Here is a 26,671-nt window from a genome sequence, read left to right as displayed (position 1 = left end):
GGGGTCTGATATTTCCACCATTAAAAAAACAAAATTTCTCCTATAATCCTCCACTTTGGTGTCCGCGCCCCCCCCCCCCCCCCCCCCCCATTTTTGAAGTCTGGCTACACAGCAGTCCTGGGGGAGGCTGCAGTGGCAGTCCAGGGGGGAAATGGAGGGGGCGGCAGCAGTGGCGGTCTTGGGGGGGCGGTGGCAGTGGCAGTCTAGGGGGGCCGGCAGCAGCGATCCTGGGGGGGGGAGGGTGCCAGCAGCAGCAGCAGCCCTGCCCCAGGCCTGGCTCAGTCTCTCGGCGGCCCTGATTGTAGGTTTCCTGAAAACCTGACTGGATGGGTGTGTCCAAAGGACTGGGTTGAGTCCCCCTATTCTAGAATAACAGCAATGATAAATTTTTTGGTAACCATGATCTCAAACATATATGGACATGAACTAAAGGGAGAGTGAGAAAATATTTATATAATGTAAACTAACTTCTTAAATTTCAAATTTAGGCACTGGGCAGATGACTGAAAGAGTGCATGCTCACTATATATAAGTTCTGCGAGCAGCAGATGAATCCAGAGACTTGTGGGTTATGACCATCTACCAGCAGGTGAAGATAGAGAGCAGTGAACTGAACTCTGTCTTATATAACTGTAAGCTCCTTGAACAGTTAGCATATTTATTCACAAAGGAAAAAAGGAACAATAAGGCACAGCATTTCCCCTTCCCCACAAAATCAAGGACTCCTTTATGGAGCAGCTGGTACAGGAGCCGATGAGAGAAGGAAAAATTCTAGACCTAGCCCTTAGTGGAGTGCATGATCTGGTGTGGGAGTAAATGGTGCTGGGGCCGCTTGATAACAGTGATCATAATACGATTGGATTTGATATTAGCTCTGAAGTATACATACATAGGAAATCAAATACATTAGCGTTTAACTTTAAAAAAGGAGACTATGATAAAATGAGAAGAACGGTGAAAAAAAACTTAGAGGAGCGGCTGCGAGGGTCAAAAATTTACATCAGGTGTGGATGCTGTTCAAAAACACCATCCTGGAAGCCGGCAAAAGAATTGGTTGGACCGCTAGATGCCGAGGGCTAAAAGGGGTGATCAGGGAAGACAAAGGAACAGCGGAGAAATTAAATGAATTCTTTGCTTCGGTCTTCACTGAGGAAGATTTGGGAGAGATACCTGTGCCAAAAATGGTATTCGAAGCTGACAAGTCGGAGAAACTAAATTAATTCTCTATAAACCTGGCAAAGGTAATGGGGCAGTTCTACAAATTGAAGAGTAGCAAATCTCCTGGACCGGATGGTTTTCATCCTAGAGTAGTGATAGAACTGAAAGAACTGAAAGATGAACTTGCGGAACTATTGTTAGTAATGTGTAATTTATCCTTAAAATCAAGAGTGGTACCAGAAGACTGGAGGGTGGCCAATGTAACACCGATTTTTAAAAAAAGGTTCCAGAGGAGATCCGGGAAATTATAGACCATGAGGCTGACGTCGGTGCTGGGCAAAATAGTACAGACTATTATATAGAACAAAATTACAGAACATATTCAAAAGCATGGATTAATGAGACAAATTTTTAAAGTCAACATGGATTTAGTGAAGGGAAATCTTGCCTCACCAATCTATTACATTTCTTTGAAGGGATGAACAAACATGTGGATAAAGGTGAGCCGATTGATATTGCGTATCTGGATTTTCAGAAGGCGTTTGACAAAGTACCTCATGAAAGACTCCAGAGGAAATTGGAGAGTCATGGAATAGGAGGTAGTGTTCTCTTGTGGATTAAAAACTGGTTAAAAGATAGAAAACAGAGAGTAGGGTTAAATGGTCACTATTCTCAATGAGGAAGGGTAGTTAATGAGGTTCCCCAGGGAGATGAGAGTAACTAGTGAGGTAATTAAATTTGCTGATGACACAAAGTTATTCAAAGTTGTTAAATTGCGGGAGGATTGTGAAAAATTACAAGACGACCTTACAAAACTGGGAGACTGGACGTCTAAATGGCAGATGACGTTTAATGTGAGCAAGTGCAAAGTGATGCATGTGGGAAAGAGGAACCCAAATTATAGCTACGTCATGCAAGGTTCCACGTTAGGAGTCACGGACCAAGAAAGGGAGCTAGGTGTCGTCGTCGTTGATACTTTGAAACCTTCTGTTCAGTGTGCTGCTGCAGCTAAGAAAGCAAATAGAAAGTTAGGTATTATTAGGAAAGGAATGGAAAACAGAAATGAGGATGTTATAATGCTTTTGTATTGCTCCATGGTGCGACCGCACCTCGAATAGTGTGTTCAATTCTGGTCGCCGCATTTCAAAAAAGATATAGTGGAATTAGAAAGGTGCAGAGAAGGGCGATGAAAATGATAAAGGGGATGGGACGACTTCCCTATGAGGAAAGACTAAAGCGGCTAGGGCTCCTCAGCTTGGAGAAAAGGTGGCTGAGAGGAGATATGATAGAGGTCTATAAAATAATGAGTGGAGTTGAACAGGTAGACGTGAAGTGTCTGTTTACGCTTTCCAAAAATACTAGGACTAGGGGGCATACGATGAAGTAATAAATTTAAAACGAATCGGAGAACATTTTTCTTCACTCAACGTGTAATTAAACTGTGGAACTCGTTGCCAGAGAATGTGGTAAAGGCAGTTAGCTTAGCAGAGTTAAAAAAAAGGTTTGGATGACTTCCTAAAGGAGAAGTCCATAGACCATTATTAAATTGGACTTGGGGAAAATCCACTATTTCTGGGATAAGTAGTAAAAAATATTTTGTACTTCTTTGGGATCTTGCCAGGTATTTATGACCTGGATTGGCCAGTGTTGGAGACAGGATGCTGGGCTTGATGGACCTTTGGTCTGTCCCAGTATGGCAATACCTATGTATTTATGGCCAAATGCATCAGTACAACTCTTGATAATTACAACTGCAGCAGCAGAAAGCCTGAATAGAACTGATCATGAATTAAAGGAATAGTACTTAAAAGGACGGGACTCTGGATTCATCTGCTGCAATTAAAGGAAACAAAATGATCAGGTAAGACAATTTTTCATTCCTTGGCATCTGCAGCAGATGAATCCAGAGAATTGTAGGATGTAGCAAAGCAGTCCCTAAATAAGGTGGGATGCCAACACAGCTGCAGAAAGAACTAACGCACCAAAAGAAGGGAGGAGGGAGGGAGGAGTGGCCTAATGGTTAGTGCAGCGGGTTTTGATCCAGGCAACCTGGGTTCAATTCCCACTGCGGCTCCTTGTGACTTTGGGCAAGTTACTTAACTCTCCATTGGCCAGGTACAAAAACAACTTAGATTGTGAGCCCTCTAGGGACAGAGAAAGTACCTGCATACAATGTGTACAGCGCTGCATATGTCTAGTAGTGCTCTAGAAATGATTAGTAGTTAGAAGTAAAAGAAGCCTGCATACATGCTGCAACATCCAATCGATGCCGCCTATATAATGGGAAATGGGACTTGATATACCGCAGAGAAGATGCCTGCAGCACGCCGGGAAGCTGCCGGTCTGACAGGAGATAAGTAGAGACAATAGCCTCTTTAATCCAACAAGCAATGGTTGCTTTGGAAGTCGCAGAACCATGATTCAGATAAAAAAAAAAAAGAAGATGATCTGTACATTGGAACTCATTGGTAACCTGCAAATACTGAAGGACTCGATGAACATCAAGGCAACATAGCAAATAATCCTCTTCTCTAAAAGAAGGAAGAAAGAGGCTGGTTTAAATGAAATGCAGACACTACCTTAGGAAGAAAATGTTCAAACAGTCACCCCTGAGTTGAAAAAAACGGAAGAATGAGTTTCTGCATGACAAGGCATGTAATTCGGACACCCTGTGCACAGAAGAGATTAAATAGTAGCTACGCCCCTGGTACACAGGGTTAAAAACGTCACTTATCTGAATTCAGAACATTCTTTAGTGAGTATATACGAAAGTCCTTTACTTGCTGAGACACAGAAGCAAATTTGTGTCTCAGCAAGTAAAGGACTTTCATATATCTAGTGGAGTTTCTATATACTCACAGAATGTTGTTCTGAATTCAAGTGTGACCTTTTAATTTTTAACGCTGTGCACAGGATTTTGTTTTTGTTTTTTTTTACTGGCTTTTTGCTTAAATGAAAGTTTTTTTGGAAGCCTTTATAATCTAATGTTGGTTCACCAGAGTGAATCCAGTCAATACATTGTAAGTAGTAGTTCCTGGTTTTTTGAACACAAGTTTTTTTCTCCATGGTGTGGACTTTTTTCCTTTAAGTCCCTTTTTACCGGGATTTTGGAAACCTGTGATAGAAGCCCATTAAGGGGATTTATGGTAATATATTGACCTCTCCTGGGCAGTTGAGGTTTCAATTTGTCAATATTTGGAATATAAGTATTGACAAGATCTTTCTCCACTGAGCGTTATCATCAAAAGTTTTGTTATCTATAGCTTTGGGACATGGACTATCCAAGTTTCTGATGCTATGGATCAACTGACTCCTGTTAAAGGTATATTCTGACAGTTATTCTATGCAATTTTCTCCAAAATCAGATGACTTTCACGATTGAGACATTGAACTGTGTAGTACTGAAGTAAATTGTTTCTCAGAAATATTTCCTGTCTTTCTGTGTTTAAGAGTGGATGCACAATTTAACCTATTTCAGACTCCTGAGGCATTAGTCCAGACTAATGGGATGATGCAAAGCAGTGCCCAATAAAGGGTGGGAGAGATGTAAGGCGGCCATCATGGAAACCCGAAGGTGAAGAGGATAGATGTATAATCATGGCCGAAGGAGAAGAGCAGGCCTCTAACAAATCCGGAAACAGAGCTCCCAGGAACCAAGGTCAAATTATAGACACAAAAGAGGTACTGCTATCACTGATGCTCAACATAGAAAACAGGCTCCAACCCACAAGTCAAAAACAAACTTGGGAATCAGAGAACAGATGGGCAACAAGCCTGTCAGGTAACTGAATGTAGAAAGTGGAAGAACCCACAAACAAGGAGAGTCAAGTCAGCTCTAACTACTACATCCAGAATAGGAGTTGAATGTTCAAGCTTGAGCATTAGGAAAATCGATGGGTAGATTTGATGTACTTGGGCGTACTGCTTACATGAGGAAGGAAGAGGCCCCATACTAATATTAACACACCTGTCAGAAGAGAGGAAGCCAAAAGACCATTAGAGCAATAAAGCTACTCTATCTGGTCCCTCCAGAGAAAAATAAGGAGAACCCAGTAAGGTATCGGAACCACTGAAGCAAGGCACTTACCACTAAAAATCGGGACCTGTATTCCCCTGTAATGTAACTTACAACTGTCGTGCCTCAGGCAGCTTGAAACAGAGCTAGAACAGAACACCCTGTGATGAAACAAGAGAAAGCAACTCAAGGGTTGAAGTTACTTTACATGGTGCAGAATAACCATAAGTCCTGAGGATGGTGAAGAGAAATGAAAAATCAGAAAAAGTGCAGATAGCTTACCCCAGAGCAGAGGAGTAGGGATGCAAAGTTCAGAGGAATCAAGATGACCCATCTGCTGAGCACATAGCTGTAGAAAAAAAAGTAATAATCTGCAGAAACTCACCATCCCTAATGTAACATAAAATTGTCTAGAAACTAAACCAGGAAAAATGTACAACGCAGCCACTGCCACTCCATCAGTGAAAAAAGTAGAAACAGGACTGCCAATAAAGCGAATGCTACATACCTGTAGAAGGTATTCTCCGAGGACAGCAGGCTGATTGTTCTCACTGATGGGTGACGTCCACGGCAGCCCCTCCAATCGGAACACTTTCTAGCAAAGTCCTTTGCTAGTCCTCGCGCGCCGATGCGCACCGCGCATGCGCGGCCGTCTTCCCGCCCGAACCGGCTCGTGCCGGCCAGTCTCATATGTAGCAAGGCAAAGAGAAGGGAAGACACAACTCCAAAGGGGAGGCGGGCGGGTTTGTGAGAACAATCAGCCTGCTGACCTCGGAGAATACCTTCTACAGATATGTAGCATTCGCTTTCTCCGAGGACAAGCAGGCTGCTTGTTCTCACTGATGGGGTATCCCTAGCCCCCAGGCTCACTCAAAACAACCACCATGGTCAATTGGGCCTCACAACGGCGAGGACATAACTGAGATTGACCTAAAAAATTTACCAACTAACTGAGAGTGCAGCCTGGAACAGAACAAACATGGGCCTTAGGGGGGTGGAGTTGGATTCTAAACCCCGAACAGATTCTGAAGCACTGACTGCCCGAACCGACTGTCGCGTCGGGTATCCTGCTGCAGGCAGTAATGAGATGTGAATGTGTGGACAGATGACCACGTCGCAGCTTTGCAAATCTCTTCAATAGTGGCTGACTTCAAGTGGGCTACTGACGCTGCCATGGCTCTAACATTATGAGCCGTGACATGACCCTCAAGAGCCAGCCCAGCCTGGGCGTAAGTGAAGGAAATGCAATCTGCTAGCCAATTGGATATGGTGCGTTTTCCCACAGCCACTCCCCTCCTGTTGGGATCAAAAGAAACAAACAATTGGGCGGACTGTCTGTTGGGCTGTGTCCGCTCCAGATAGAAGGCCAATGCTCTCTTGCAGTCCAATGTGTGCAGCTGACGTTCAGCAGGGCAGGAATGAGGACGGGGAAAGAATATTGGCAAGACAATTGACTGGTTCAGATGGAACTCCGACACAACCTTTGGCAAGAACTTAGGGTGAGTGCGGAGGACTACTCTGTTATGATGAAATTTGGTGTAAGGGGCCTGAAGTACGAGCTGAAGTAACTGCCACCAAGAAAATGACCTTCCAGGTCAAGTACTTCAGATGGCAGGAGTTCAGTGGCTCAAAAGGAGGTTTCATCAGCTGGGTGAGAACGACATTGAGATCCCATGACACTGTAGGAGGCTTGACAGGGAGCTTTGACAAAAGCAAACCTCTCATGAAGCGAACAACTAAAGGCTGTCCTGAGATCGGCTTACCTTCCACACGGTAATGGTATGCACTGATTGCACTAAGGTGAACCCTTACAGAGTTGGTCTTGAGACCAGACTCAGACAGGTGCAGAAGGTATTCAAGCAGGGTCTGTGTAGGACAAGAGCGAGGATCTAGGGCCTTGCTGTCACACCAGACGGCAAACCTCCTCCACAGAAAGAAGTAACTCCTCTTAGTGGAATCTTTCCTGGAAGCAAGCAAGATGCGGGAGACACCCTCTGACAGACCCAAAGAGGCAAAGTCTACGCTCTCAACATCCAGGCCGTGAGAGCCAGGGACCGGAGGCTGGGATGCAGAAGCGCCCCTTCGTCCTGTGTGATGAGGGTCGGAAAACACTCCAATCTCCACGGTTCTTCGGAGGACAACTCCAGAAGAAGAGGGAACCAGATCTGACACGGCCAAAAAGGAGCAATCAGAATCATGGTGCCTCGGTCTTGCTTGAGTTTCAACAAAGTCTTCCCCACCAGAGGTATGGGAGGATAAGCATACAGCAGACCTTCCCCCCAGTCCAGGAGGAAGGCATCCGATGCCAGTCTGCTGTGGGCCTGAAGCCTGGAACAGAACTGAGGGACCTTGTGGTTGGCTCGAGATGCGAAGAGATCTACCAAGGGGGTGCCCCACACCTGGAAGATCTGTCGCACTACACGGGAATTGAGCGACCACTCGTGAGGTTGCATAATCCTGCTCAACCTGTCGGCCAGACTGTTGTTTACGCCTGCCAGAGAAGTGGCTTGGAGCACCATGCCGTGACGGCGAGCCCAGAGCCACATGCTGACGGCTTCCTGACACAGGGGGCGAGATCCGGTGCCCCCCTGCTTGTTGACGTAATACATGGCAACCTGGTTGTCTGTCTGAATTTGGATAATTTGGTGGGACAGCCGATCTCTGAAAGCCTTCAGAGCGTTCCAGATCGCTCATAACTCCAGAAGATTGATCTGCAGATCGCGTTCCTGGAGGGACCAGCTTCCTTGGGTGTGAAGCCCATCAACATGAGCTCCCCACCCCAGGAGAGACGCATCCGTGGTCAGCACTTTTTGTGGCTGAGGAATTTGGAAAGGACGTCCCAGAGTCAAATTGGACCAAATCGTCCACCAATACAGGGATTTTGAAAACTCGTGGACAGGTGAATCACGTCTTCTAGATCCCCAGCAGCCTGAAACCACTGGGAAGCTAGGGTCCATTGAGCAGATCTCATGTGAAGGCGGGCCATGGGAGTCACATGAACTGTGGAGGCCATGTGGCCCAGCAATCTCAACATCTGCAAGTACCTGCTTGTGCTGGAAGCTGTAAGATTGAGCTCCCGGTGGACAATTTGGAGGTTTTGAGGCCAAATTGAGGGTGTATCCTTGCCGGACTATTTGGAGAACCCACTGATCAGAGGTTATGAGAGGCCACCTTTGGTGAAAAGCTTTCAACCTCCCTCCGACTGGCAGGTCGCCCGGCACTGACACTGGTATGTCGGCTATGCTCTGCTGGAGCCAGTCAAAAGCTCGTCCCTTGCTTTTGCTGGGGAGCCGAGGGGCCTTGCTGAGTCGCACGCTGCTGACGAGAGCGAGCGCGCTGGGGCTTAGCCTGGGCCGCAGGCTGTCGAGAAGGAGGATTGTACCTACGCTTGCCAGAAGAGTAGGGAACAGTCTTCCTTCCCCAAAAAAATCTTCTACCTGTAGAGGTAGAGGCTGAAGGCTGCCGGCGGGAGAACTTGTCGAATGCGGTGTCCCGCTGGTGGAGCTGCTCTACCACCTGCTCGACTTTTTCTCCAAAAATATTATCCGCACGGCAAAACGAGTCCGCAATCCGCTGCTGTATTCTATTCTTCAGGTCGGAGGCACGCAGCCATGAGAGTCTGCGCATCACCACACCTTGAGCAGCGGCCCTGGACGCAACATCAAAGGTGTCATACACCCCTCTGGCCAGGAATTTTCTGCACGCCTTCAGCTGCCTGACCACCTCCTGAAATGGCTTGGCTTGCTCAGGGGGGAGCTTGTCCACCAAGCCCGCCAACTGCTGCACATTGTTCCGCATGTGTATGCTCGTGTAGAGCTGGTAGGACTGAATCTTGGCCACGAGCATAGAAGAATGGTAGGCCTTCCTCCCAAAGGAGTCCAAGGTTCTAGAGTCCTTGCCCGGGGGCGCCGAAGCATGCTCCCTAGAACTCTTGGCCTTCTTTAGGTCCAAATCCACAACTCCAGAGTCATGAGGCAACTGAGTGCGCATCAGCTCTGGGTCCCCATGGATCCGGTACTGGGACTCGATCTTCTTGGGAATGTGGGGATTACTTAGAGGCTTGGTCCAGTTCGCCAGCAATGTCTTTTTTAGGACATGATGCATGGGTACTGTGGACGCTTCCTTAGGTGGAGAAGGATAGTCCAGGAGCTCAAACATTTCAGCCCTGGGCTCGTCCTCCACAACCACCGGGAAGGGGATGGCCGTAGACATCTCCCGGACAAAGGAAGCGAAAGACAGACTCTCAGGAGGAAAAAGCTGTCTTTCAGGAGAGGGAGTGGGATCAGAAGGAAGACCCTCAGACTCCTCGTCAGAGAAATATCTGATGTCTTCTTCCTCTTCCCATGAGGCCTCACCATCGGTGTCAGACACAAGTTCACGGACCTGTGTCTGCAACCGTGCCCGGCTCGACTCCGTGGAACCACGGCCACGGTGGGAGCGTCGAGATGTAGACTCCCTCGCCCGCACTGGCGAAGCTCCTTCCGCCGACGTAGTCGGGGAGCCTTCCTGGGAGGCTACCGCACTCGGTACCGCAAGCGGCACCGATGTCGGAGACCTCACCCCGGACAATGGGCCAGCCGGCGCCTCGCTCGACGGTACCGGTGGCGCAAGCACCCCCGGTACCGGAGGGGTAGGGCGCAACAGCTCTCCCAGGATCTCTGGGAGAACGGCCCGGAGGCTCTCGTGCAGAGCGGCTGTGGAAAAAGACATGGAAGCCGATGCAGGAGTCGATGTCAGAACCTGTTCCGGGCGTGGAGGCTGTTCCGGGCTGTCCAAAGGGGAGCGCATCGACACCTCTTGAACAGAGGGCGAGCGGTCCTCTCGGTGCCGATGCTTACTGGGTGCCGACTCCCTCGGCGACCCAGAGCTCTCGGTGCCGACACGGGAAGGGGACCGGTGACGATGCTTCTTCGATTTTTTGGAACGAAGCACGTCACCGGAGCTTCCCGGCACCGACGAGGAGGACGTAGAATCCAGCCGTCTCTTCCTCGGGGCTGAGGCCGAAGAGGGTCGGTCTCAGGGGGGGCTGTACCGCAGGAGCCCTCAGGGTAGGGGGAGACCCACCCGAAGGCTCACCGCCACCAGCAGGGGAATGGACAGCCCTCACCTGCACTCCAGACGAAGCACCACCGTCCGACGACATCAGCAGACGAGGAGGTCTCGATACCACCCACGCCGACGCAGCCCTCCGATGTCGCCCCGATGCAGAGGGCCGATGCCTCGATGCACTTGATGCAATCGGGGGCGAGGATGAAGGTCCGGGTGCCGACGACGTCGAAGCAGTCGATACTCCCGGTGCCGATGCTAACGAAGAGCCCAAGAACAAAACGTTCCACTGGGCTAATCTTGCTACCTGAGTCCGCTTTTGCAAAAGAGAACACAGACTACAGGCCTGAGGGCGGTGCCCAGCCCCCAGACACTGAAGACACGACGCGTGCCTGTCAGTGAGTGAGATTACCTGGGCGCACTGGGTGCACTTCTTGAAGCCGCTGGAAGACTTCGATGTCATGGACGGAAAAATCGCGCCGGCGAGATCAAAATTCGAAATGGCGAAAATTGCACCACAAAAATAGGGGGAAGAAAAACTTCGACCGAGGCCTAAATAGGGCCTACCCCGACGACGAAAGAAAACTTACCGGGGCAAAAACTAGGAGTACGGGAAGGGAGAAAACCATAAAGGTCTCCTTCCGACACTTTTTTTTTTTTTTTTAAAGAACGAAGTCGATAAACAACGGGCGAGGTCAACTTTGGGGCGCGAACGGCGAAACACGACCGTACCGAGCGCGGACAAAAGAAGACTGGCCGGCACGAGCTGGTTCGGGCGGGAAGACGGCCGCGCATGCGCAGTGCGCATCGGCGCGCGAGGACTAGCAAAGGACTTTGCTAGAAAGTGTTCCAATTGGAGGGGCTGCCGTGGACGTCACCCATCAGTGAGAACAAGCAGCCTGCTTGTCCTCGGAGAATGAACAATTTAGCTACTGTAGTGGCAGGCACAAGGCACTCCCAGCCCAGATGGAGTACCCAGACGTACTCCGTCCTGCCCAACTGAAAAAGGTTCTGCAAACATGATTCATACACAGAGACAGGCAAAGATAAACACATATTTGAGCCCCACAGAAAATAACCATGCCCCAGTGACAGAGATGGGGGCAAGAGGTGGTGGCAGAGATACCCATGTCCGCAGCTGGAATTCAGCAGAAGACTAAAATAGAGAAGGGCTCCTCCAAATGAAATGAAGCCATATCCTGCAGTCAAAATTAGAGATGCACTCCACAGGCAAATGAATCGTCTTGCTGTAGAGACAGAGACTGGGCCATGCCCCACAAACAATTGTGAAGCTGCATTATTAAGGCTGATATGGAGAAAAACCATGCCAACTGAAATGAATCCCTGCCTTTCATCCAGATATGGTGCTGTGCCCCATATCCTATGATGAAGCCATGTACCATACTCAGATATGGAGCTGTGTTACACATGCAGAAATGAAAGTGTATATGATAAGACAGAAGTGGTCCAACCTCAGAGAAGGAGCAGGGTGCCACAGGCTAAAATGGAGGTCAGATGCACATGGAGGAACATACAGAGATGGAGCTGAATTCAATATTCTAAGACAGAATAGTGCCCCACATTCAGAGGTGGAACTCAATTCAACATGCAAGGATGTTGCTGTGTCTCACACACACAGCAGTGAGGATGTACCACATCCAAAGAGGAGGTGCTCCTCACATACAAAGATGAAGATGTAGACCAACCTCAGAGATGACAGAGTGTCCCCCAGTGATAGAGATAGAGCTGTACTCCATAGTGAAAGACATAGATGAGCTATTAATTTAGGACAGGGCTGTGCCCTATGCACAGATCCAAAGCAGAATTCTATATCTAAAAACTGAGTCACAATCTGAAGTCAAATGTAGCTGACAAACGAAGGCAGAGCTACACTCTACTTACAGACATGAAGCTGTGCACAGACTGAAATGGAAACCTACTACACAATCAGAGAAGGAAAGCTGATATGGAGATGTGCTCTACCTTCCAAGATGAAGCCATGCTTTATATTCAGATATGGGGCGAGCTCTCCCTAGAGATGGACCCTTGAACTACAGACTGATATGGAAATGCAGTGTCTATGCCAAGGGGACTTGAGATCTACCCTCAAGATAGAGTGGAGCTAAGACACAGCTGAACATCACCTGAAGGGCAAAGTAGAGATATGAAGCTCAAGAAGTGCTGAGCAGACATAGGTGGCACTGCACTGTGCAGCTAGAGGGACATACAGCATAGCTAGAAATACAGATGAGACTTACAAGCAACGCAGCAATTTCAAAGGCAAACCACAGCCCAGCTGTGCCAAAACAGAACAGCGAAACATAAAACCATAGCCAAGCAGAGCAGCGTATTACTAGGCAAGTTCCTAGTAATCAGAACCGCGGAAAACAAAACAAAGACACTGCTGGTAGGCAGCGTGGCCCAAGAACCAGCGAGTTGTAGTGGAATAACCACCAAGAAAGTTGCAATTAAAATGCAAACAAAGTAAGCAGATCAAACAGAGGTCATAAGTGATGCCCGCAAGGTTGCTGCCCCATATAGAAATAGTATAGCCTATAATCAGTTCCTCAGATAAAATGAGACCCCCAGAAAAAAAACAAAGGTGCCCATCTGACAGCAAGTCATACACCCATGACCTCAAGGCTGCAAACATGTCCCACAGACATACATGTGGTCAAGAGATGAAGGAAAATATACATAATACTGGGGAACCACAGGAAACAAGTCCCACCACTAAAAATGCAGTGAAACCTGCGAAGGAAGTGCTGAGCTATTAGGTAAGACACTGCCATTCAGAGGAAAAAGGAACAATGTTGTCTATGAAAGGATAGTAGGAAGAGAAGACTCATCCCAGTGTCACCAATACACAGGCCTGAAATCCTGTTATAGAACACGACCAGTGAGTGCTGTCAGAGCCAAAATGCTGCCAATAAATGAAAGGACGGAAACCAGCTAGTGAGAGACACCAAATGCCCCTAATGCTCCATAAGGGGAAACAGAGAAAATACAAGTAACCTGTGGAGAAACTCCCAGAGTGTTTGTATCTGCCTTAAGGTGCTACATACAGGGCCAGCGCTAGGGGTGAGCAAACAGGGCAATTGCCCTGTGACCCATGCCATTGGGGGGTCCCCAAACCTGCCTAAATTTGAAAGAGGGACAATCTGCAAGCAAGCTTTAGGTCCCCCCTCCCTAGCATCTCCCTGGCTAAATAGCTGCATGGACCGCAACATGAAAGAAAACACAAGGAAACTGCATCTGAATTGCCAACCCTTAGACAAACACCACAGCATAGAACTAAAATAGAAAACCCTGAAGCATAAAAATGCCATGGAATGGGGAGAAAAGGGACAGAAGGCTAAAATACAACGCTGCTTGACTGAAAGGTCAGCAGCGAGGAAGAGCGTGGGAAGGGAAACAGAAGTCTTATCATTATCTATTCGCCCTAAAGCTGTATGAGAAGGCAGCCCATGAGTACAAAGCACACACCACCATAAACATGCACACACCACCATAATCAAAGCACACACCACCATAAACATGCACACACCACCATAAACATGCACACACCACCATAAACATGCTCAAAGAGAAAGCATCAAGGTAATTTCCCACACAGCAGTATAACCGCTGGAATTCTGTCTCTCTATGTCAGGTGTTCAGCGCTGCATGCGTCTGGTAGCGCTATCCAAATAATAATAATAATTCAAACTGTCTGAGAAAGTACTTAATGGGGGAGAGGGAAAGCCCACTGAAAATATTAACTTGTTATGTGAAGGTAATCCAACTCACAGTAGAAGGTATTATACCAGCCTGAGAAAAACTCCTCAGAAACTGCTTAATAGCGAAGGAGTGGGGGGAGAGAAGAAATGGACCTGGCACCACCAGGTATCATCCTTCAGACTGTTTTTGAAAGTACAGGAGCTAATGTCTTCCATAAGAAAAACCCCTGCTCAACTCACACCCAGCTGGAATTGGGCAGGAGCTGCATGGTCCATCAATTGATGAGCTGCATGATCCGTCAGCCATCCACTTGGCGACAAATACTGAACATTCCAGGCTGCACGATACCCTTAAGGGGTGAATCACACTGAGAACTATTATTTTCTCTGTCTCCATCTGCTGATAGATGGACATAATACATTAGTCTGGACTGGTCTGTTATGACAAGGAAACTTTAGATATGGAGGATCTAAAAAAAGTATCATGAAGAATTATACTTCCATTTTTGGACAAAATAAAGTGGTGCATGTTCAACTTTGGAATTTGTAGCAATATGTGTTGTAGATGACTGTCAGACGGATTTTTGTAAAGGCCAGGTTATAAGATACAACTCTCTTGCTATTATCGGACAATCTTCACCTTCAATTGGATAAAGGAGAAGATAGATTATTGGTTACTTTAGATTATGTACATACTTTCACTTTGAAAACTGCTCAAGGTAAAAATGCCTATAGCTCAAACACTTGCACCTGTTTCTTCTACAAGTACTTTTTTCCCTGCTAAAAGAGGTGCACTGATGCAATCCCCCATTCTCATGCTGTCATTGGGAACACCTTTACTCAATGTAGATAAAAGTACATGCAGGCTCGGCAATTTGTTTTACCTGCAAATCTCCCTATGTATTCTCACTAATTTAAATCACGCATTACTCTGCAGTCTCAGATTTTTAATAACCTACTTCTTTCTGTTTTTTCATTTAATTCACTCCATCTGGTAGCATATATTTGAGAGAGACTTATTGATGTTGCAAATTTTGGCACCATGGTTCATCCAAGTCTCACACTTTTGTCCAGCTGAAAGCTTTTTCCAAGGTTTGATCACCACCACTTTGAAGATGAACAGTAAGTGTTGCAAACAGTACATCATCTCTAAAGCTGTCACAGCTCCAAGATCTGGAATGAGGAGTGAGACTCGGATATCACACTTCCTCAGCAGGTCAGCTACAAGATCTACAGTGAAAATATACTTAAACTTTGAGAACTGTAAATGGTGTTTTTTGCACTTCCCTTGTAAATGTTTCATCACATTTAATCAAGATAAATATATTTTCTTTGATCCTGCACTACTTTAAAGTTTGTTTTTGCATAAGAAGAGAACTTTTTTTCTGTTGTTAAATCATGAAGTTTTCAGGGAAGTAGAAGATGAGGGTTAGAATATTTTATTCAGATGTAAGAAGTTTACTATTTTGTTCCTCTAGTATTTCCTTTAAATGTTTTTCTTTGGTTTATCATTGTACCCCCTTAGTTTGGGCTGCATTTGGTTGATATTTTAATATCTGTTTGCTTTCTTTTTGGTGGTTGTTGCTTGAATGTATTGGCAATTAAATAATAACTGTACATGTTTTATTCGTAACACTAAAGACATGCATGACATATTAGAGAAAGGTCTTGACAAATTCCTGCGAAGCCTTCGACAACCACCCCGCTGCCTTGACCTTTGTCCATGAAAGAGAGCGCAGCAGGCAAGCAGGGGCCTCATTGAAGAGGCCTCAAAAATTGTGAGCGCCTCTCTTTCTAATGGACAACTACCAATAGCATTATAAAGGGCAGTGGTACACCCTCTGCTAAAAAAAACCAACCACCTTGAAAAGGACAAGCTCGAAAGGTTACCAGCCTGTATCTAACATCCTATTTTTAGGAAAACATAGAAGAATAGGTCTGCATTTGGCTCAGCAACTGGATAGAAGAGAGAAACTGGCTAGCTCTATGTCAATCTGGATTCAGACCTGGTTATGGAATGGAGACGGTCCTCGTATCTCTACTAGACCTTCACAGAAACTGAGACAGGAGATTCATCTCTCTATTAGTACTGCTGGATTTCTGCTTTTGACCCTATGAATCACAATATCATGTTAACACAACTGGCAGAAACAGATATCAGCAGAACACTACTTGTCTGGTTTGAAACCTATCTACCAGATAGGCAACTGTCCCAACTGTTCGGCAGCACCTCATGACCACTGTGGGCACTGACCTGCAGGGTCTTTTGGAACAGTGATCATAACATGATCTAATTTGAGCTGGTATCTGCAGTAAAGTCACTAAGGCAATGTTTCCCAAGTCTGGCCCTGGAGGCAACTCATCCAGTCAGTTTTTCAGTATATCCACAATGTATATTCATGAGATAGATTTGCATGCAGCAGAGGCAGTGCATGCAAATCTCACTTATGAATATTCATTGTGGGTATACTGAAAACCTGACTGGCTGGGGTGCCTCCAGGACCAGGTTTGGGAACCACTGCACTAAGAATGTCTTCTGTAGCAGCATTTAATTTTTCAAAAGGGTGACTATGACAAAATAAAAAATATGGTTAAAAAGAAGCTAAAAGGGTAGGCCACAAAGGTTAGGACTTTAAAGCAGGCATGAACATTGTTTAAAAAATACTATCGTGAAAGCCCAGACCAGATGTATTCCATGTATTAACAAAGGTGGAAAAAAGAGCAAATGACAGCCATCATTGTTAAAAGAGCAACCTTCAAAGAACGGAAAAAAGGATCTGAATGAAGAAAATAAGAAAAACATAAGCACTATCAAGCTAGACGCAAAGCATTGATAAAGAAGGCTAAAACAGAATATGAAGAAAATCTTGCCAAAGAGACAAAAACTCATAGTAACATGTTTTTCAGGTACATCAGAAGCAGAAAGTCTGTGAGAAAATCCGTGGGACTGTGAAATCATAAAGGAACAAAAGGGGCACTGGGGAGAACAAAGCCATAGGGGAGAGACTGAATTATTTGCTTCAGTTTTTACGAAAGATGATGTAAGAGATCTACGTATACCGGAAATGTGGAGGAAGTGAAAAAAATCTCTGTGAACCTGGAAGACGTACTGAGCCAAATCGACACGTTGAAGAGTGATAAATCACTTGAACCAGATGGTATACATCCAAAGGGACAGAAAGAACTCAAACATGAAATTGCTCATCTGCTGTTAGTGATCTGTAACCTGTTACTAAAATCATCTGTAGTACCTGAGGATTGGAGGGTGGCCAATGTAACACCACTTTTTTTTTAAAAGGGTTCCAGGCATGATCCAGAAATTACAGACCAGTAAGCCTGACTTCAGTGCCAGGCAAAATAGTGGAAACAATTATAAAGAATAAAATTACGGAACACAGACAAACATGATTCATTGTGACAGAGTTGCCATGGGTTCAGCCAAGTGAAGTCTTGCCTCACTGATTTGCTTCATTTCTTTGAAGGTGTGAAAAAACATGTGGATAATGGTGAGCCTGTTGATATAGAGGAATATTTTCGAAGCACTTAGACTTACAAAGTTCCATAGTAACCTATGGAACTTTGTAAGTGCTTTGAAAATGAGCCCCATATATAGTGTACCTAGATTTTCAGAAAGCTTTTGATAAAGTTCATCACAAGAGACTCCCGAGATAATTAAAAAATCATGGGATAGGAGGCAATGACCATTTCTGTGAATTGGTTATTGGATAGAAAACAGAGTGTAGGGTTAAATGGTCACTTTTCTCAATGAAAGAGGGAGAACAGTGGAGTGCAGCAGGGATCTGTACAGAGACCGATGCTATTTAACATTTATAAACTAGTAAAAAAGGCCCGTTTCTGACACAAATGAAAGGGGCGCTAGCAAGGTTTTCCTTGGAGTGTGTATGTTTGAGAGAGTGTATGTGAGTGACTGTGTGTGAGAGAGTGTGAATGTGCGAGTGTGTGTGTGTGTGTGTGTGAGAGAGAGAGAGAGAGAGAGTCTGGGTGCGAGTTGTGTCTGTGAGAGAGAGTGTGTGTGTGTGAGAATGAGTGTGTGTGCAAGTGCGTATGTGAGAGACAGTGTGAGAGAGAGTGTGTTTCACACAGATACAGTGTGTGCGAGAGAGAGAGTGTGTGTGAGACAGTGTGAGAGAGAGTGTGTTTCACACAGATACAGTGTGTGCGAGAGAGTGTGTGTGAGACACAGACTCTCTGTGAGACTGAGTGTATGAGACCAAGAGTGTGTGTGAGTGAATGTGATACAGTGAGAGACAGTGTGTGAGAGTGAGAAAGACATTGACTGTGAGAGAGAGAGAGAGTGTGTGTGTGTGACAGAGATACCTCCCCCCCCCCCCCCCCCTCTGGTGTCTACTGTGCAGGACGCTGAGCTCTGGCTGTGCTTCAAGGAACTGACCAATCCTATTTAATAGAATGCACCTCCAACATTCTGAAGCCGAGAAACCTCATGTGGTTGGTCACTTCTGCTTGTGATGAACCCGGAAGTACGAGATGTCAATTCAGGAGATGGATACAGAGAGCAGGAATGCCTCAGCCATGCAGTCAGCTTCAGAATGTTGGAGGTGCATTTTATTATATAGGATGATCTGGAAATCAGAATAACAAATGAGGTGATTAAATTTGCAGATGACACAAAACTATTCAAAGTTGTCAAAACTCATGCAGATTGTGAAAAATTGCAGAAAGATGGGCATCCAAATGGCAGATGAAATTTAATGTGGACAAATGTAAAGTGATGCACATTGGAAAGAATAATCCGAATCAGTTACCTGATGCTAGGGTCCACACCTTAGGAGTCAGCACTCAAGAAAAAGATCCAGGTGTCATTGTAGACAATAAGCTGAAATCTTCTGCCCAGTGGGTGGTGGCGGCGGCGGCCAAAAAAGCAAACAGGATGATAGGAATTATTAGGAAAGGGATGCAAAATAAGACCAAGAATATTATAATGCCAAGAGTGACCAAAATAATAAGGGGAAAGAACTCCTCCCATACGAGGAAAGGCTAAACAGATTAGGGCTCATCAGCTTGGAAAGGAGACGGCTGAGGTGAGATATGATTGAGGTCTATAAAATCCTGAGTGGTGTAGAATGGGTAAAAGTAAATCAATTTTCAATCTTTCAAAAAGAACAGGGGACACTCAATGAAATTACATGGAAATACTTTTAAAACAAATAGGAGGAAATATGTTTTCACTCAAAGAATAGTTAAGCGCTGGAACTCACTGCCGGAGGATGTGGTAATAGCGATTAGCGTATCTGGAAAAGCCCAGAGTCTGTTATTGAGATGGACATGGAGGAAGCCACTGCTTGCCCTGGGATTGGTAGCATGAAATGTTGCTACTAATTGGGTTCTGCAAGGTAATTGTGACCTGGATTGGTCACTGTTAGAAGCAGGCTACTGGGGTAAACCCAGTATAGCTGTTCTTATGTTCTTAAGGTTAATACTGTTCATTTATTTTGTTTAATATCTACCTCAAGCCACTAACAGAGTTGATTCAGTTGATCTTCAGTTCTACACCTACATGGATGACATACGGCTACTCATATCCATTGAACCAGACCTACCTACAGCCCTGAACAGACTGACTACCCATTTTAAAATCATTGAAGAATGGGGCTAAAAACAGACTTTGCCTGAATCGAAGGAAAACTGAGCTTCTGTTGGTCCCTAACAAAAACTATCAAATTCCCCCTTATATCACAGGTCAGGAACCTTGAGGACTCAACAATTATGCTGATTTACATATCCAATTAACATTCAAGAGCTACTTCCATCACCTGCAACAACTATGCTGTCCTTCTTCATACATTGAGAAGGCAAGTCTTGTCACACTGGTTCACAGCAGGATATCATCAAGGCTAGATTACTGTAATGCACTCTACATTAGTCTGACTACAAAGGGCTTGTAACAGCTTCAATTAAGTTAGAATGCCGCAGCATGACCAATATATGGTTATAAATGATGTGGAGCACATCACACCATTTCTGCAAAATCTTCACTGGCTATCAGTACACTAAAGGCTAAGTTTAAAATGCTATATCGGATCTTCAAGGTCCTTGAATGTAATGGGCTAGAGTACTTCAACAGGATCACCCTCTATGTAACTAAGGTTATCCTAAGGGATATCCCTAATCACATCTTCTCCCCAAAATAAATCACATGATGTGACATCTAGCAATGAGCCTTCTCTGAAAGAAGTAACTAACTAGTTAGTCACATACTCAAGGACAAACACCAGCTGCAATTGTAGCTTCTTCACTCCTGCTCTACATGAGATCACTTTCTGGGTAACAAACTTCTGTTATTCTATCTGACTATATGTTCTGCCTCTACTTACACTCTAAGTTGTCTATTAAGATGCTTTAATATGTATTATGTAATTCTCTATTGCCTATGCCCAGCTTATTCTTGCTGTACACTGTCTTGGTAAGCTGTCACTTTAGGGTGCTGATTCTTTTCAAAAGAAGAATCATTAGTAGAACCCCCAAAGCACAAGCGGTCTAGACAACTTTCTGTGGGGGTCCTCTCCCTTATATATTTCAAGACAAGGGGTAGATTTACTAAAATGCACTACTATGTGTTAACATATATTAATGTGTATTATTTACTAAAAGTCCCATTTTACGCAAGGGGACCTACTACTACTATCATTTATATAACACTAGAAAAAAAGGCCCGTTTCTGACACAAATGAAACGGACGCTAGCAAGGTTTTCCTCGGAGTGTGTGTGTTTTACAGAGTGTGTGAGAGTGAGTGTGTGATAGAGAGAGAGAGAGTGAATGTGTGAGTGTGTGTGACAGAGAGAGTAAGACTGTGTGTGAGAGTGTGTGTGTGTGTGTGAGAATGAGTGTGCCAGGCCCCCCCTCTCCAAGTTCCAGGGTCCGCCCCCCCACCCACCCAGTTCCAGGGTCGTTGCCCCTCTCCCCCTCCCTCCCAGTTTCAGGGTCACCCCCCTCCCTCCCTCCCAGTTTCAGGGTCCACCTGGCCCCCCTCCAAGTTCTAGGGTCCGCCCTCCCTCCCACCCACCCAGTTCCAAGGTAGTTGCCCCCCTCTCTCCCTCCCAGTTCCAGGGTAGTTGCCCCCTCTTCCCCCCCTCCAGCCACCCTGCGATGTTTAAGTGAAAAATTAGGGAGCTGTGAGTATGTGTGTGTGTGAGAATGAGTGTGTGTGCCAGGGGCCCCCATCCCGCCCCCCCTCCAAGTTCCAGGGTCCGCCCTCCCTCCCACCCACCCAGTTCCAGGGTCGTTGCCCCCCCTCTCCCTCCCAGTTTCAGGGTCCGCCTGGCCCCCCTCCCAGTTCCAGGGTCCGCCCTCCCTCCCTCCCACCCACCCACCCAGTTCCAGGGTCATTGCCCCCCCCCTCTCCCTCCCTCCCAGTTCCAGGGTAGGTGCCCCCCCCTCCAGCCACCCTGCGATGTTTAAGTGAAAAATTAGGGAGCTATGTAGTGTAACAAAACGCACCTGCAACGTTGTGAAGCTGACTCCATGGCTTCATTGAAGTGAAGGGTTGGTAAGGTTCGTCAGATTCGTCAGTCTGTCACCATCTCTCTCGGCCCCGCCATCGCGCCTCTGATAGGTCTGCCGCCCTTGACATCAAAACGTGACGACGTTGAGGGCGGCGGACCTATCAGAGGTGCGAGGGCGGGGCCGAGAGAGATGGTGACAGACTCACGAATCTGACGAACCTTACAAACCCTTCACTTCAGTGAAGCCACGGAGTCAGCTTAGTATGCCCCCCAATCTATCTGCCCTATCAGATTGACTCTACACTTGTCTCTTAGATTGTACACTTGTCTTTAGATTGTACACCTGTCTTTTAGATTATAAGCTCCTTGAGCAGGGACTGTCCTTCCATGTTAAATTGTACAGTGCTGCATAACCCTAGTAGCGCTTTAGAAATGTTAAGTAGTAGTAGCAGAACGTTGGAGGTGCTTTTTATTATAGTAGAGATATTTAGTGTATAGCGCTACTAGACGTATGCAGCACTATACACTAAATATGAAAGACACAGTCCCTGCTTGATAGAGCTTACAATCTAATCAAGACAAACAGGACAAATCAGGGATAAGGGAATTAATTACAGACATGGGTACTGAACACGTGAATACGAGTTAGGAGTTAAAAGCAGCCTTGAAGAGGTGAGGTTTTAGCCAGATTTGAATAAGGCCAGAGATGAATCTTGATGTACTGACTCAGGAAGTCTACTTCAAGCATACGGAGCAGCAAGATAAAAGGAATGGAGTTGGCAGGGGAGGAGAAGGGTACAGATAAGAGATTTATCTGATGAATGGAGTTCGCAGGGAGGAGTGTAGGGAGCGAGAAGAGTGGAGAGGTAGTGAGGAGGTGCAGTGTGAATGCACTTGTAAGGTAATAAGAGAATTTTGAATTGTATGCAGGAACAGATAGGGAGCCAATGAAGTGACTTGAGGAGAGGGCTAGTGAGTGAAGTGACAATGGCAGAATATAAATTGTGCAGCAGAATTTTGAATGGATTGAAGGGGGGGAGAGATGGCTTAGTGGGAGACCTGTGAGAAGCAAGGTGCAGTAGTCTAAGTGTAAGGTGATAAAGTGTGCGGTTAAGGGTCTTGGTAGTGTGTTCAGAAAGGAAAGGCCAAATTTTGGTGATATTATAGAGAAAAAAATGACAAATTTTAGCAATCTGTTGGATATGTGTTGAGAAAGAGAAAGGGGTCAAAGATGACCTATTTACTAATAATGGATATTAACTCATCAGTGTGCATTTACAAAGTAACATACTTGAATAAATGCAGCCCACAGTCTTTGGGGAGCACGACTGCTTTCTGATCACATACTTGATTTAGTGTTCATTATGCTCACAGCCATGTATTCACTGGCCATGTCACCTTTAGGCCTAAGACTTACTGTAGATGTGTTCCACCATATGGATTATTAAGAATGGAAGATGTTTATTTATTACATTTGTATCCCACATTTTCCCGCATAGCAGTAGGCTCAATGTAGCTTACAAGTTCTAGAGAAGAGAGTACCAACTCCAGGAATATATACAGAGTGGAAAATAGAGTAACAGTAGGTGCAAGGAAGCTGATAAGGTTCCGGAAAAGAGAATACAACTCGGACGAATATATAGTAGCATATAGAGAGAAGTAATCCCAATGAGGCTGATAAGTCTCTGGGGATGGGACTACAGTGAGCAATACAGAGTGGAAGTACACTTAAATAAAACTGGAGTGATAAAATTTGTACAGTTTGAAGTAATAGGATGTTAAGAAACCTGATCAAAATTTACTTTTATTATTATGCCATACTGCAGGTTTCAAAAAAAAATGTCAAATTATATGAAAATATGAAAGAGGAAATATCCTTGGATATGATTTAATGATGCTGAACTCTTAGTTAGAGGAGACAATGGTGGACATTGGGCCATTTTGAAAATCTGTGTTTACTTATGCCAAATGAATTTCAAAATATGGGAAAACATTCATCTTTGCATAATCCTTGCTTCTTAATTATTTTCCAAAGCAATAAGTCCCAAGTGCAAGATTATCAAGCTAAATAAATCAATAAACACAACGAAAAAAGAATGGAACTATTATTCCCTTACTCATTCTCTTATAACATTTCGCACTAATTTAGAATATGGCACAAATCCAGACACCAAGAAGAAAAATGTTCCTTTTTTGGTTTTAGCTCTCTGATAATATTCTTAATTTTTTAAAAAAATTGTGTTATATTTTGTAATTACTTTTGGTTTATTCATATTGTTATATGTTTTACCATTGTAATCCAATTTGGGTCATTTGAAGTAAGAGGAGCAATCAAAAACCATAATATAGATTTAAAAAAATAAGCAATATATTAATGAGCATGAATGTATCATTATATCAACAAATGCAACTTTCAGAATGGAAATTGGGGACTGAACTTTAGGAGGCATAAATACCGGAGAAGATTCTGTGAGTGTGAGTGGTGGGAAGGGAGGGGGGAAATGGAGATTGTAATTTTGTTTTTTATTTTCTATTGGAAAAACCTACTGGTTAGTTTAAATTATTGCTAACTCACAAAATGTGGCATTTATTATTATAACAAAATAAAAGCTGAAAGAAAATGAACATATTTTATTCATCCCCAGCAATATTCTTTATTTTGGAATTCCTTTTTATTTAAAGCTTATTTATATCATATTAAATATTACTGATAAGACTGGCATGTTATGTCTGTGATCAGTTTTAAATGGGAAACTCATAATATCTGTGTTCCTCAGTGATTTTTTTTTTCTGCACTAAGACTCTGCTTCTCACTCCCATGTACCTGCTGCTATTGGCAAGATGCTGTTCTCACACTGACCGTGTTCCATGGCTGCTTTTAGTGTCGCTTCAGGATGTGTCGATCCTAGGGGGTTACGTACAAATCGTCGCCGGCGCCGCAAGTCATCTTCCCAGTAGTCGAGGCGCCAGAACTCACGAGGACGACTACAATGAAACAGAGGAAGCACATATGTTAGCAATTATCAAACAGCATGGTAGCACTGAATTTCTGCATAAAGCTCTCCTTGTTTCTTCTGCTCACTCTTCCACCTTTTTTTTCTCTACCTTCCCTCCTCCCTTTCTTCAATCTCTAACTTAGGTATGTCCTTGAAAATAACAATATCACCTTCCAGTCTAAGGAACTCCTTTCCCTTTTTTTTTTTCTCTAGGAAGGTGAAATGAGCACTAAATACATCATTTTGAAATGAATTGCTGACAGCGTGATCAGTTTCCTCACACTCTAGTGGCATGTGCTCCGATTTCAGCCTCATTTCAGCCTCAGCAGGGCACCTTTCTCACTGACTGCATTTATAAACCAGAATAGGGAAAAGGCTATTATAAATATGGTATAGCATTACCTATATTAATCAAAGTCTGTCCCCTTCATCATTTTTCTTCCTAATTTGTGCCTTTTCGTGCAAGGTCAGTAGATCATACTGTGCATTCTTGGTCCAGAAAGTGTTAACTTTAATGAATACCTCAGTTACATGGTTATGTATGTGATAATAAAATATTGTCCTGTTTATATGTGCAGGAATTTAATTAAAATAATCTCTTAAAATATTCATTACGTTTAGCCCCCAAGGCTTAGAACAACTCAGGAAAGTGTGTTTCTTTGCCATTTACTGTTTTAATGTAAACCCTTTACAACAGAAAGAAAGCAGCAATTTTCAAGCTTATCACATGGATTTCTTTTTATGCACTTGTGTTTTTACATTTAGTTAAAAATACTGATGATAAGACAAGCCAGGTTTGTCATCTTTAAAAAAAAAAAGATTATGTTTAACGCAACTGTTAATTATTGGAGGTTTTATTTCAAAATGCATAATTGTTTTTAAAGGGATTTATACATATTTCATGTACCTTACTCTTCTTAGGATATACAGATTTTAAGCCTGTTCTCTTTGGGTCTCCTTAATATTAGGTGATACACAGTAAGAAATAGCATTGTTCTGGACCATTAACAACTGCTGGAAATAGCTAACATGCCAATCTAAACCCACATTCTTAAACAACAAAAATGAATGCCTGCTGTGTAGCACTATTCATTACAAGTGTCTGGGGTCTGGAAAGCTGCATATTTTTGATTATAAAAAAATAAGATCTAGTTATTTGTCTGTCAATACTTATGCAACATGGAAAAACGAAAACGAAACCACCAGAATCTCTTTTTCTTCACAGTCAAAATAACAGACTACTTTTTTCACCCAGAAATTGCAGCTCTGGTTAAAGCTGAAAATATTTTGCAAATTTCTTACGTTTTAACCTTTTAGAAGTGCCAATTTAAGACAATGAAATAAAAATTCAAAACCTTTAAAAACGGAAAAATAACTGTTGAAACTAAATATATCATATTTTTCTTAATTTTGGCATAATTTATACTCCGTTTTGCATCAGTAGGTGACATGATACGGTAGATACATAATAAAATCATTTACATTCAGTAAACTAATATTAAACTACTGTACATTAGAAAGCAAACAAAAAAATTGGATATATATATATATATATATATATATATATATATATATATATATATATATATATATATATATATATATATAAATCTCACATCACTTATTCTGAGTGCTTTCCAAACAAGGAACATGGCAACATTATACTGTTCATTCAAGGATCTAGCCGTGTTATTGCTATTTCCTGTAATTTTATGCAAAATTGCCAGTATTAAAGATCAAAGGAGCTGGAAGCCATTCAGTACTGAAAATTCAGAGACCTGCTACAAAGCTTTGAAAATATATTATATTCAAAATTCGATTAACAGCAACATTTCTCCATTAGCAACGTAAAAATAAACAAAAAAGGCAGAATACAGCTGGCTATGTGTATGTGTGCGATAGTCAGAAACTGTGGAGAGGCACTTCATCATTCTGCCGTCTTACATTTATCTGTTAAAATTATTATCAAATATCAGCCAGGATGCAATCGTGAATCACAGACTGCTCCTCGTCTTCAGGGGAATGATGGCCTATTCATCAGAATGGCAATCGGCACAAGTAATTAGTTCCCTAGACTGAGGTCTCCTACAAAGCTTATTTCAGTCAGCACCACAAACATATGACAATGAAGAGCTAATGAAATCTGCTAAAATTTGTTAACCACTTCTGCCATCAATCCTGTTAATACTCTGGGCTGCAGCATTGGGCAAAGATAGTAAATTATTAATTTGTCATCTATCTATCGTTCCGTTCTT

The 26,671-nt window shown here is 44.1% G+C and overlaps 1 protein-coding gene across 1 annotated transcript in view; it reads right to left on the bottom strand.

The window, feature by feature from the left end:
- The window catches only part of LRBA (LPS responsive beige-like anchor protein), a 1,257,537-nt gene that overhangs the window by 500,928 nt on the left and 729,938 nt on the right, over positions 1-26,671 (bottom strand). The window contains 1 exon segment of the mRNA XM_030191657.1: positions 24,245-24,405. Within this exon segment, the coding sequence (XP_030047517.1) occupies positions 24,245-24,405 (161 nt within the window).

This window comes from Microcaecilia unicolor, chromosome 2 (genome assembly GCF_901765095.1).
Source record: "Microcaecilia unicolor chromosome 2, aMicUni1.1, whole genome shotgun sequence".
NCBI classification, from domain to species: domain Eukaryota; kingdom Metazoa; phylum Chordata; class Amphibia; order Gymnophiona; family Siphonopidae; genus Microcaecilia; species Microcaecilia unicolor.
Note: the sequence above shows the minus strand (reverse complement) of the source record. Positions and strands in the feature narration are given on the sequence as shown.